The 13019-nt window shown below is 35.4% G+C and overlaps 1 protein-coding gene across 3 annotated transcripts in view; it reads right to left on the bottom strand.

Annotated features, from left to right (window-relative positions):
- Positions 1-2256: 2256 nt before the first annotated feature.
- Positions 2257-13019, bottom strand: part of LOC118193732 (carotenoid-cleaving dioxygenase, mitochondrial-like) — a 93955-nt gene continuing 83192 nt past the window's right edge. For 2 of the 3 annotated variants that reach the window (XM_085824301.1, XM_085824309.1), the window contains 2 exons: positions 9582-9690; positions 5856-6221 (listed from right to left, as the gene is read on the bottom strand). In XM_085824301.1, coding sequence (XP_085680427.1) covers positions 6064-6221; positions 9582-9690 — 267 coding nt within the window. In that variant the 3' untranslated portion in view covers positions 5856-6063. Of the gene's footprint in view, positions 4003-4181; positions 4325-5855; positions 6222-9581; positions 9691-13019 lie in introns of those variants that run through there. The other variant, XR_015043131.1, reaches the window with a different exon arrangement.

Raw genomic sequence — 13019 nt, 5'->3', positions numbered from 1 at the left:
CTGCAGTTATTTATTTTATTTACTTATTTATTTTTTAAACGTCGAAACCTTTTTACATGGTTGTATAACTAAGACTTAAGAAAGCTTTTTCTCTGCATATAATGCCGATATTGCTACATCTGGAGGAATTATTAAAGTATTTCTGATTATTATTTTTCGGCAGTTAAACTGAAAAATTCAACCACCAGTGAAAAATGCTAATATGTATTAAGGTTTCTGAGAAGTCAATATCCAAACTTAGAAATCTGATCCTTCTTCTACATCAGTCACTGTCATTGCCTTTATGAGATCAGTTTTCAGTTTGTACTGTGAAGTAATTTATTTTGTATAGACTATTTTGTTTTTAGAAGCAGGACACAAACTGCGTTATTGTTGGAATTTGAATCAGAGTTCTAGTTGGATATGCTACTGCTCACACAACCAGAGTATGCACGAGCAATGCGATCATTCAGGTTGGTCAAACTTCATATCAGTATGAACCATAACGTCGACGAACTTCCGTGATGGAAAAACTAAGACTGATTGCCTTTTTAAAATTGATTAAAAACTAAACATAGGCTTTATTGGTTAGAAACGTCTGATTCTAAAATATCTTTCAACGGCAATTTGCCTTCAGCATGTGATGATGCATCGAAGAAAACGCAACGGCAATTTGCCTTCAGCATGTGATGATGCATCGAAGAAAACGCGAAGTTTTATGTTGTCTTTGTTTTCTCAAACTTGATACTGTAAAAAGTACTTTTTTTCAAATTTTAAGTATTCCGATACTTTTTTATAAATGTTTAGCTATCGCAGTTTTGAAATACTCATGAAATTTCGATCTGCGGTATAGTGACTCAGAATGTTTTTCTGCTACTTTAAAATTATCGTAATTCCCCTGCATGCTCGTTCCAAGGCAGGCAAGACGCACATTTGTTGTCCTCAAATTTTACGTACTCTCGAAATTTTCTAAAAGTAACATCGTCAGTTTACACTTGTCAGAGCGGCTCGGAGCGAGTCGCTCGTTACGATTACTTTGACAGTGTAAACGCTCACTTCGTCGGAGTAGAAACGTAGGGGAGATGAGTCAGCGCTTCCGTTTCTACTTTGAACCTGTTGAAAAATCTATCCGGGCATTTAGTCCGAGCAGCGTTCGCAGGGACGTCGTGACAGTGAGTTCTATAATGCCGAGATGTAAAGCGAAAGCCAAACCATGGCACTTTTTAATGCATACGCATCTTATGAAGAGTTTTAGGGAATACTTCACTGCTTCATTAAGATGTTGCATACTTCTATAATTATGTGAGCTTATATTCGTTTTTCTACAAGCATCCTACATGATGATGCAATAAATATATGATATTATAAACTATAAAAATAAAAATGGAATTATGAAAAAAATAAATAGATCTGTTTTATTGTGGATATTTAAATTTCTTGCTTTGTATAAAAGCATTCTGGGCTAGAATTCGTTACAATTCAGCTTGGATGTGAAACATGTTCAGCTTGGATGTGTGAGTGTACTGAAGGTGTATTAAGGCTTATACAAATTATGCTAGAAGAATTCTAATCTTCTTAAACTATCCGTTTTAGCATTTTAAAAGTAAAATATAATCACTATATTTAACCTTTATTAATTTTGTTGATATCACTTTGTGTGTTGTCCAGAAGCACAATTTAAGTAGGATCCAAAAGTAAGAATTTGAGATAAATATCTTCCTGTTGGAACTATGTCATAATATACATATTCTTTTACCTGTGGTAATATATGTAATGCTCCTAAGTTTTTTGCTACTTATTTATTTAAGATTTTCTGAATAATTAGGTAGATATTATATATTTTACTTCTGCCGTTGCTTTGAATAAATATTTTATGTGTTAATTTTGCATTCTTCTCTAGAAATAACACAGTTCCAGTCAGAACTCTGCATAATTAATTACATGCACAGAGAGCTATTGATTCTGTGGATTCTGGATGAATAAATATATTCTCTCTATTAACCTTCCAGCGGGCGCGCCTTCTGAACCAACAAGAAAAGTCGCGCGTATTTCTTAGATACGCTATTATAAAAAATAAATTTTCCAGAGCAAATATATTAAAATTAGCTTGTAAATAGTTAAATGTTAATAAGTACAATTGAGTTAAACAATATTAACTTTAAATTAAGGAAAATAAAATAAGTATAAAGAAAAAAAAAACAATATAAAATGGACTAAAGACTTATCAAACTAACTTGAAAGTAAAACAAAATTAAACTGCCAATATTTCAATTGAACTTTTATATTTTTAATCAGTAATTTTTAATCATTAAATATTACATAACAAATCAATTTCATAGTCTTTTCATTGCATCGGTACAGTCTGAACAAATATGTTTAAAGTGCTCTAGACAAATGAATTTTAAACAAATCTCACTGATGAACCTCGTAATTCCAGTATGCTTGTCATTTTGGTAGGGTTTGCATCTTTTTTTCCCTGAAGTCATTTCTTCAACAACAGCTAATTCTGCTTTTCGTTTCAACAATTTAAATTTCAGCTCACTTTGAAGAGAGTTAGGGATTCTTCTTTCAACGTTTTTTTTCACAAGAGCATTTGCTAGCTTTCGCAGATATTATCTTCTAAGTAATTTTTCACTATTATTCTTTGAATGAATTATGTAGCTGTTGATTGCTGCTATATTCAGCATATAGGAGAAAACTACAAGAGTCCACACCTCCTTTGGTACGATTGTAAAATGTGATAATCTCAAGCTTTTTTTGGTCTTTGGTATTTTCATCTATTGCTACGTCATCATGAAGATTTGAAATCAATATGACGTTTCTATAACGTTTGGGTACATAGGAGAGAAGTGTCATATTTTTTCTAAATCCAAAAAGACTCGTATTGGGTTCCCGAGTTTTCGCCAGCTTGAACTGATCCGGAATTTGAGGTTTATTGTTTTTCAAAGTACCTACAAATGATAATTTTTTTCATCTATTTCTCGTACTAACTCAAAACTTGAAAACCAGTTGTCTGTGGTTACATTTCTTCCAGTGTTATCAATAGGTTCTGTCAACCTTTTTACAACATCTTGTGGTTTGTTGCTTACGTAAAAAGACAATCTGGCTGCGCTCCAGCATAAATGTCCATATTGTATGTGTAAAACATACGAGCGTCTACCATGGCATAAATTTTTATGCCATATTTGTTCGGTTTTTTTTGGGGGGGAATGTATTGAATGACACCACATCTTCCTCAAAATCCTTCTAATTTCTCATCGGTTGTGACATTCTCTCTAAGTGAATAGCACTTCTGGCAATTAGAGACAAACTTTTCAAAAATGTTTCTTATTGGAGCCAACCGGTCGACTTCTCTTCGTTCTGCTCTTGTGTTTATGTCATCAAACAGTAAAGCTCTTAGTAAAAACAAAACTCTCAGTAAAAACAAAACTCTCTTCAAGTTCATTACTACTTTAAATTCCTCCATTCTCCACAGTTCCTCAAGATTACAGAGCTCTGTTACCATGATAAATATCAGCTAAGATAAGTAAGCCCAAAAAAGTTTATTTCTGCGCATTCGTTTCTCTGCTGTTCCTTATACGAGAATAATTATACTTCACAGAAGAAATAAACTTATTCGTATCTTCAGCGATGATTTCTATCAAACTATCAGTAAAGAGGCATTTCCATATATCCAAAATATCTGTTAGATATTTAGCTTCACCGATGACTCCAGAAACATGAACACACATGTTACGAGGCGCTCGTTTAGTTTTCTTTTTATGCCATGTCCAAGAATCGATGACTTTTCTGTTTTATGAACTATATATATTTCGGAAGAATTATCATCATTATTTCCCTCTTCAGAATTGCCCTCTGCACTTATCTCCGATTCTGAATCACCTTTTTCTGAAATTCGCTCTTCTTCATCTGTAATGCTTTCATCTAAAATAATGTCCTCATCGTCATCACTGTCACATAAAAGCATATTTCTTATAATCTCAAGATCATTCATGTCGAGTATTTTACTTTTATTCGCCATAACTGAAAAGAAAAGAACAAAAATATTATTTCATGGTCGCGCGTATGTGACGCATACAGTGCTTCTATTTTATCATTAAAAGTAATTATGCACACAAATTATACAAAATTATAAGATTTAGATGCAAAGGAATAAAGATTTTCTATAATAAAAAAGGAAATTAGATATAGCAAAAACTTACTTCAACAGTCGCGCGTATTTCTGGAATACAAATAGTAAATCTGCAGACTCGCATTAACCCCTCGAAATCCAGCAGACGACTGAAAGAAGGGCGAACGAAGAGGAGAGAATAGCCAAGAACACGCGGTCATAGCGCCTTCTGGTCTAAGAAAAATATGCGAAATTAAAATCTAGTGTATGTCACACATACGCGCGCCCGCTGGAAGGTTAATAAATAATAAAACACATTATTACTTTTACATTATTTTGTAAATGATTAATTAGATGTAAATAAACAGTTGTATATAGTAGAAAAACTTCGTTAATTTGAATTTCAGTAACCGCAGTTGGCTAAATAACTTCTCTCAAACTGAGTTTCGTTTAAATTCTTCTATCTGATATGCAATAACGTTTTTGTAACTTTGGACATTCTCGTCCGAAATTCATTTAATAGTTCATTTGATACTCCTAATTCATCGCAAGCTACCCAGTCACGTACCCATTTCCTTTTCTTCTTTTTTTTTCCCTTCGCAAGAGCAGAAATTAATTCGTTTGAAACTGCTTCCCAGACTTCAAGCACTGCAGCCAAAGAACATCTATGTATGTTCAATGCATATTCCTTCCTGCAGCTGCCACGTCGGTATCCATTTCGTAAACAAACGGAGGCGAGTTGTCAGTCCACTCTGATTGGTGTAAACAATCTATCAGAGTACAAGTCCGTTCACTCAATTCGAAACGCACGGACGAGCGACTCGCTACGAGCGGCTCTGACAGATTTACATAAGGCCAGTTTACATCTGTCAGAGCCGCCGTCAGATTTATTACAAATTCACGAAGCTCCTTAATGCCATACATTTGAGCTCCGAATGAACTTCTAAATTATTTTTAACTAGTCTAAAATTGTGTATAATATTAAATAATTCTCGAGTATTACATTCGTTTTCTGTTTCACTCACTGACCGTCCCACTTTGGTTTCCGCCTCTATCTATCTGTCTACGAGAACAGCTCCCGCCAGTGTCTGGCGGTGGCGGTCGCTATAGAAACCGGGCTAGTATATTTTAAATAGGGACGAACCAAGGGTTGCTTTATTGTTATTTTGTTTTTGGCGACTGTTGGCTGAGGGTAAGAGACTTAATCCTTCGTCTTCAGGACAGCCCTACGGAAAATGGGTCAAGGTTCGTTTCTAAGGCAACAGACAGCTGCAGATTAACTGGCGAGAGCTTTTCTTATGATAAACAGCCTGTACTCATCCGGAACTCAGAAATTCGTAACTCAGAGACGCCCAATAGCCACCTCTACGATAATTATTTAAAACTTTATTTCTCACAAAAATATTTTCGCTGTAATAAAGTTCTTAAAAGAAAAGAATACGGAAGACTCGACTTTTATATAATATTTTTTTAAAAAATTAACTCGAAATCCCTGGGAATCTAGAGATTTTAATTTATTTTCTTCTTTGATTTTTTAAAATGCTTGTCTTTTGAACTAATGATTTTTGCCCGCAATGCTCCTAAAGTGAATTTTAATAGACAGCCTTAAGCGTTCATTCGTTATTCTCTCAAAAATGGTTTTCTTCCCGTAGTGATACGCACTGCCGTAAGTATGCAACACATAGGTTTTATGTGCTTTAGAAATTTACAGATGTCATTATTCGTATTATAAAACATATTTAAAGACACATAATTAGGCAATCAATACATATATCAAAACTACTTTAATAAAATTTAAATAAAATTACAATCAGAAAACATGTAAGCATTTTCAAAATCTTGTATAAATTCATAAAATTTGAACACTTATTACATAAATTCAGCAAATGTACTTTTCTCCATAGTTGGTACACATCAGAAATGTGAAAAAAACGAAAAACTGTCACTTTTGATTTAAAACGTAGGGGGAAAAATTAAGCTTTAGATATAAAAGTCCCATGAAAGTCACCAGGTACAGACGCATTCGTAGCGAAGGTAACTCTTCCAATTTCTTTCATTGTTTTCGCATTTAAAACTAACATGGAAACTTTGGTTTCGTCATCTTTGTATAGAAGAGAGGCTAATATAACACCTAAAATTGAAAACAAAGAAACGTATTTAGATTATAACGATTTCATATAAAGTAGATCAGGCATGTCAGACTCGAGGGCCATGACTCATTTTTCTGAAGTCTCGGTTTACCCCGAGAAACTAGCAAGAATTACATAATAATAATAATATGTTAACAAAAACTAGAATTTCACTCCATAACTGAGGCATAAACGAGGTGTGACCCCCCCCAAAAAAAAAAACAAAAAAAACGAGATGTGTGTAGCTTGAAAACAGTGGAGTTGGCAACAACTGTTTTGGTATGTCATGCCACACACCTCCTCTATCCATGCGTCCAGTTTCGAACCACGCCAGCGGGGAGTACTGCGTCATTGAGTGAACATGTGCAACTGCATTCTGCCTAAAAATGTCTAATGTAAAAACTGAACAGCTAATCAACATAAAGTTCCTTGTGAAACTTAAGATATCAGCCACGGAGAAAACATTTCAAATGTTAACTGAGATTTATAGAGATGAAACTTTGTCTCATGCACGTGTGTTTGAATGGTATAAGCGGTTTTCAGGGAAAAGTGACAGTGCGGAAGATGATGAACGTGCTGGGCGCTCTTCGTCATGATTGAATGGGTTCCAGTGGTCAGATTGTTAATCCACACTACTACATTGAAGTACTAAAAAGACTTTGTGAAAAATTTTTAAAAAAGTCAGTTTTAGTGTAATGGATGGCTGTTGTACCAGGAAAATGCACCTGCTCACACGGCCCTATCTGTCATATACATATCATGTATATGGCATGTCTGATAATGTCAGGGATAGCTGATTATATAACTACAATGATTTATTAGACCAGTCTCTCTTTTTTTTTTTTTTTTTTTTTTTTTTGTGTGTGTGTGTCACACCTTGTATACTATCTCGGGTGTTGAAAAAAATTCTTAAGATGGTCTCCTTACAAAAATATTTTCTCAACCGATGTTAAGAACGTGCCAGATCTTTTACAGTTGGAATTAATTACAAACTCTAAGGCAAACTTCATTTTATGTCTATTTTTGATGGAAAACTTTCAGTGAATTCAAAGTAAGTAAATTAAAAATTTGGGCATCCTGGACTTTTATAAATACTTGCTTGCATGGCCCTTAGACAGCCGCATTTTTGTATTGTATTAGTCTCTCATGTCTCTAGACATTCGAAAGCTAGTTGTAGAAAAACGATGCCAGCTGTCGAGAAAGAAACTATAGCTATATAGTATCTACTTTCAGGACTTTTTTTTATGCTTTTTTTTTTTTTTTTTTTTTTTTGTTAAAGAACTACAGTGCTAAATAAGAGTTTATGCATTTATTCATTTTTTATATACATCACTAAGAATGAAAAATTTTATTTTTCGCCTTCCTTGTAAGCTGCACTATTGTAAAACGATATTTATTTTACCCATTAGAGGTAATGAGTTTGGCATGCCTCTAATACAGCCTCGATCTATCGTTTGTACAACAGTTTTTTCCTGTGTATTATTCACCATTCTTCATCCCGAATGAAATTGCATACAAATATGATTACTAATTCTCGAATCCACCAATCTCTGAACTACTGTTTTACTCCAAACATCGTTTGTAAATCATATTCTTGGAGCATCAATTTATGCATGAATAGTTGGGGGAAGAACTGAAGTGAGGAATGTGTTATGTGAATGTTATATGAATTAGATTATTTTTGGTGTTTGGCTTCAGAGCAATGCTATAAGGTTTGGCACGTGGACCTTAGCTCTCCGTTCGTGCTTTTGACATTATATTCGAGTGCTAATTAGTTGCATGTTATACTCGGTTTATTTCTGTTATTTTCGTCAACTTATTCCTATTAATCTTTAGAAGTTTCAGGTTTAGTTTTCGGTTTGGATTTATAAGGAGTATGGGAAGGGAGGAGATAAAACTTCAGTAGAAATGGGCTAACTAGATCCGAATTTCATGGAGACTTAAGGAGCTTAAAAAAGTTATTTCTCTGCGCAAAGTGGAAACGAAAAGAAAAATGAAAAGAATTTTTAATTGAAGCAAAATTAAGCAAAGGATCACAGGGCAATGCACGACGTTTATGTTAAAATGTCAAAAATTAATTTTTCTGTGTAGTGTAGTCATGCTCAAATAAATAACATACAGCAAACAAATTTTTGTATTTAAATTTAATAAAATAAATAATATCTGGTTGTAACGAAAGTTTTCCGCCAAAACACGTTCTTAATAAAGTTACGGGGAAAACAAAATTAAAACAGTACCATTAGTGCAGGCAGTAATCACCATCCAAATCTACGATTTTCTGCCAAAATTTGGGTAGTTTTACAGACATTTGGTGGCCGCGAGTCCAAAAACAGATCAACCTCATTTCGGACATTCTGTGCAGAATGCAGGGTAGCACCAGCTAGATGCAGCTGCAGGTGAAAAAAGGTAAATGTCCGAAGGAGTGATCTGGAGGCTATATGATGGATGTGGCAATAGATCCAATTCGAATCCGTACAGAGTCCAGCCGGTAAATGCAGACACATTGTCTTGCATTATCTTGGTGGAACATTACCTTTTTGCGCTGGAACGCAGTTCGACGTTTTTCCTTGATAGCAGCGTCAACACGAACTAGCATCTCACTGTAACCTTAATGTCGAGGATTTTACACTTTTTTAGATACCGTTTATGGATAATACCACAGCAATCCTATCAGATACAAAGCATGATCTTTTTGTTATTCAAATTGTGATTTGCTACGCTGCCGACGGGCTCACCAGGCGCAGACCAAACCCCTTTTCCAGCCTGTGTTGTTGAAGTAAATCCACCTTTCATCACAAGTGGCGATCCGGTCCAGAATTTTGTTCTTGCGTTGATATTCGAGCAGATCAGTGCAGGCACGAACACGTCTGCCTTATCTGCTTGCTTCAGCTCAAGCTGCAGCCAACGATTGAACTTGTACGTCAAGTTTATGTCATGCATAGCGCGATTAATGGGCATGGCACTAACGTCTAACTCCTTAGCAAGTTCTCGAGTGGTTTCATACTCATCTTCTTCAACAAGTTCTCACGAGCGGGCCTTACCAACATCAGTAGGTCGGCCAGAACACTCAGCTTCTTGAATATCATAATCCCTAATTCTTGAGAGCAGAGAAGGTTAAGCGAGTGCAGTTAGATAAGGTATAACCGTTTAATATAAAATGGAAATCAAGTGTTCAATGTTTAAGGAAGTAAAGACGTAGCCACTATTTTCGAACACTGTATATATCGGGAATATGCAGAAGTCCGTAATATCAGCTCCTAAACTTTTGAAAAAAAATTTAACTGTGTATTAATTACATACTTCTGTTCACTCGAAGAAGAAATTAATACTTTTCTTAAATAATACATCACGCTGTATCTTACCAGAGTCTTCATTAACAGAATTCGGCTCCGCTATGAAAACAGGTTCAGAAGGTACAACATTTTCTTCGCTCCAAGATACTGTGGTTCGACTTACTGTATCCACTTTAATCTAAAAAATGAAATAAATAAAATGGTAATAACATTAATCATTAATTTTCTCTTCCTGAAGTTTCCTCAGGAAGGGAACAGTTCAGCAAAGCAAGAAAAGATTCAAATACAGTTCAGCAAAAAATTTGTCTGTAACTTTTTTTTCAAAACTGCATGTTAAAACATGTCGCAAATACGTTACTAAGCGATATTTGTACTATTTTTATGCAGTGTCTATAGAATTCTAATAACTGGTTAGCTATTTCTTTTACTAATTTCCTATCACACCTTATTCAGTAGAGAGTTGTTCAATGTATTGCACATTTAACTATCGGTTTTGTAGGAGGCGCAATCTTCGAAAGAACATGTTGTTGGCGAAGGAGATTTTCAGCCTATTTTGATTTACGAGGACAAATTAGGAAACAAAACTGCAGAGGCGGTTAGAAAAAAATATGGTCCTCGTTTGGAGAGACGCCAGTAAGTGAACGTATTGCTCAAAAGTAGTTCAGCCGATTTTCTTCCAAAGACGAGAGCCTTGAAGACAAGCCGCGTGTTGCTCGTCCATCCATACTCGACAAATTCCAAATCATAAGGAAATCAACCAGAATCCTCATCAAACCTGCCAGAAGCTTGTTGACAGGTTTAGAGTATCTGACAAAACCATTCGATCACATTTTCATAACCTTGGGATGACATGGAAACTAAGTGTGCTCCTCATGTTCTGTCCGAGGAAAACAATGTTCTGTCCGAGGAAAATAATCTCCAGCGGTTGAACATCTGCTTGTCATTGCTGTCGCGCAATAATAAAGGCTCGTTACAGGATCAAATCTTGACATGTGATGAAAAATAGATCACGTATGATAACCGGAAGAGGAAACATCGTTGGTCGACTTCTGGCTCGGTCTCATCGCTAAGCTGGACATTCACTTAAATAAGGTAATGCTGTGTGTTTGGTGGACAAGCGCTGGCATATCCCACTATGAATACCTAGAAAGAGGAAGAAGACATAACAGCTGAGGCCTACTCGTCACAGTTGCAAATGTTTCCCCTGCAGTGCACCAGAAGCAGCCAGCACTGATTAACAGAAGAGAAGTTCTCATCCTATATGATAATGCCAGACTTCATACAGCAAAAGCGACCAAAGAGGTGATCAAAATACTGAACTGGAAAGTTCTGCCTCAGACATCCTATTCCGCGGACTTCGCTCTATCGTGCTCTATCGTACCTGTTTTTGGCCATGGATAACCACCTGCGGGAACAGCAGTTCCAAAAACGCGACGATGTCACAAAGGCTGTATCGCAGTTTTTGGCCTCCAGAAAGAAGAATTCTTCCAAAAAGTGCACTTATAAGCTTGTTTCTCGCTGGGAACATGTAATTGAAACCAATGGTAATTATTCGAAGAATACAATGAGTGTTTAAGATTTTTTGTAGGCCGTTTTTGATGAATGACGAAAACCGCACGAACTTTCTCGGTTATCTGATATTTCGCGGCAACTATGCGAATTCTTTTCTCCTTAGTGATAAAATTATTGTGTAATTACGAATTATATCAGATAGAAATATAGTGCAGCAGTGGTCTCAAACTCATTGTATGCGGGTAGCATGCACGATATAAGAATGATTGACAGGCCAGATTTATTCATTTCTTTGTTTGTTTTGCTTTTTATAAAACGAAAACTTTTACTAACAAAATACAAAACTTAATTTTCGCTTACTAAACATTCATCAAAATATAACATAATAATATCATAAAGGAAAAAAATCATATTTATATTTATTTTCTATTTAAAATCTAAAGTTTGATACCTGTAAGAGATTTTTGTTGGTTATACTTAATAATTCAAACATACTGAGAGCTAAATATTAATTCTTAGATTGACCTTTCTTTCAATTAACTTTAACATATTTAATTAATCATTAAATAATTTCTTTAAAAATAAACATATTATAGAAGTTTCCTAAGTTTTCAGAGCAACTTTTACAAGTAGCTCAAAACTTGAGAATAAATAAAAACAACCTAATTTCCTTCTCTTATTTGTTAAACTTTTCTTCAGTGCATAAATAAAAATACATAGTATGTTTATATGTAAATAATGGTAAACTATTTATTTTTTACTACAGCTTGACACTTGATGGTGTTTAGATTCTGCTAAATTCTGTAGCCTTGCAGAGAAATTACGGGAAATAATCTTCATCACAGATTGTAAATGTTCATCAATGAATCGGGTTCTTTCCTTATCAGTTTTTAACTACGAAGAAAAAGCTGTTCACATATAGATTTATTTCCAAGCTAAACGAGTATTCTTAGTGCAAAAATTCATTCAAATAAGTGAAATATTTTCAACACCACATTTGCACTAACTGTACGACTGTCGCCCTGATTCAGCTGGGTGGTAATTTGAGTTAATGTTTGGCTTCGTTGACTATGTACAATACGGCTGAGCCGTCTCACACTACGCTTGTTCTAGGTCAATTGTCCTTTGCAATTTGCCCGATGGCTAGTTCTTTTTCTCACCGTCCGTGTATTCTCGGTATACTCTTGACACTGTCGACCTTGAAAATCTTTAGCCCGCTGAATGTTTTGGAAATTGAATTGCCCAGAAGTTTTACCCATACTGGCAATTGAAACGACTGTTAATAACAACCATAGTACTAGCTGTATGTGAATTTACCACAACTTCCTCACGTGAGCACAGATGCCACGCAGCGCTATAAAATTTGCATAGCCCTGTTTATCCCTAATTCAGTGGCACTTCAGTGTATATTAAAATTTTTTAAATCACAAAATGTAGCACAAGGAAATGATGGAGCAGTACAAATTTCACAAAATCTTATAAATTTTAGTAGCAGAGATTTAATCAAAGGGAGAAAATTCGCGAAACGTGGCACGGTTTCGCAATACTAGGTACACAACAGACTCCATTTGCACTTGGACCTACTACCGCTCTCAAAGAAAGGCTCCATCCTTTACCACAGAATACTGTTACTTAGGTGTTGACGCTCCAGCGTCCACTAGAGGGCAGTATTGCCGTCGTTCTAAACCTAAGCTCTAAAGGAATACTTTGCATCACATGCGTTGTTACCAGTTTATGGTGATTCGCTAATTAGGTTTTCAAACAAATGTTACTGCAATGGCGCCATCTATCGACGAGGGTTCGATACGACATAGTTTACCGGCAAGCATCGAACCGCGGATCTCTAGCTTATTTGTAGGAAAGCACTTACTTCACGGGCGATTGGACTAAAAGCATGCCCCGAGTCTAGAGTTAAATAGCCATGATTGCTACCCCCTGCAAGTCACAGTGCAAGTTTTACCCATTTGTAAATTATACTATCAATGAATCATAACG

This window comes from Stegodyphus dumicola, chromosome 1 (assembly GCF_044657685.1).
Source record: "Stegodyphus dumicola isolate Sdum_Otavi_A_Nest chromosome 1, ASM4465768v1".
NCBI lineage: Eukaryota > Metazoa > Arthropoda > Arachnida > Araneae > Eresidae > Stegodyphus > Stegodyphus dumicola.
The sequence above is the reverse complement of the archived record's forward strand: the minus strand, read 5'-3'. Positions and strand labels throughout refer to the sequence as shown.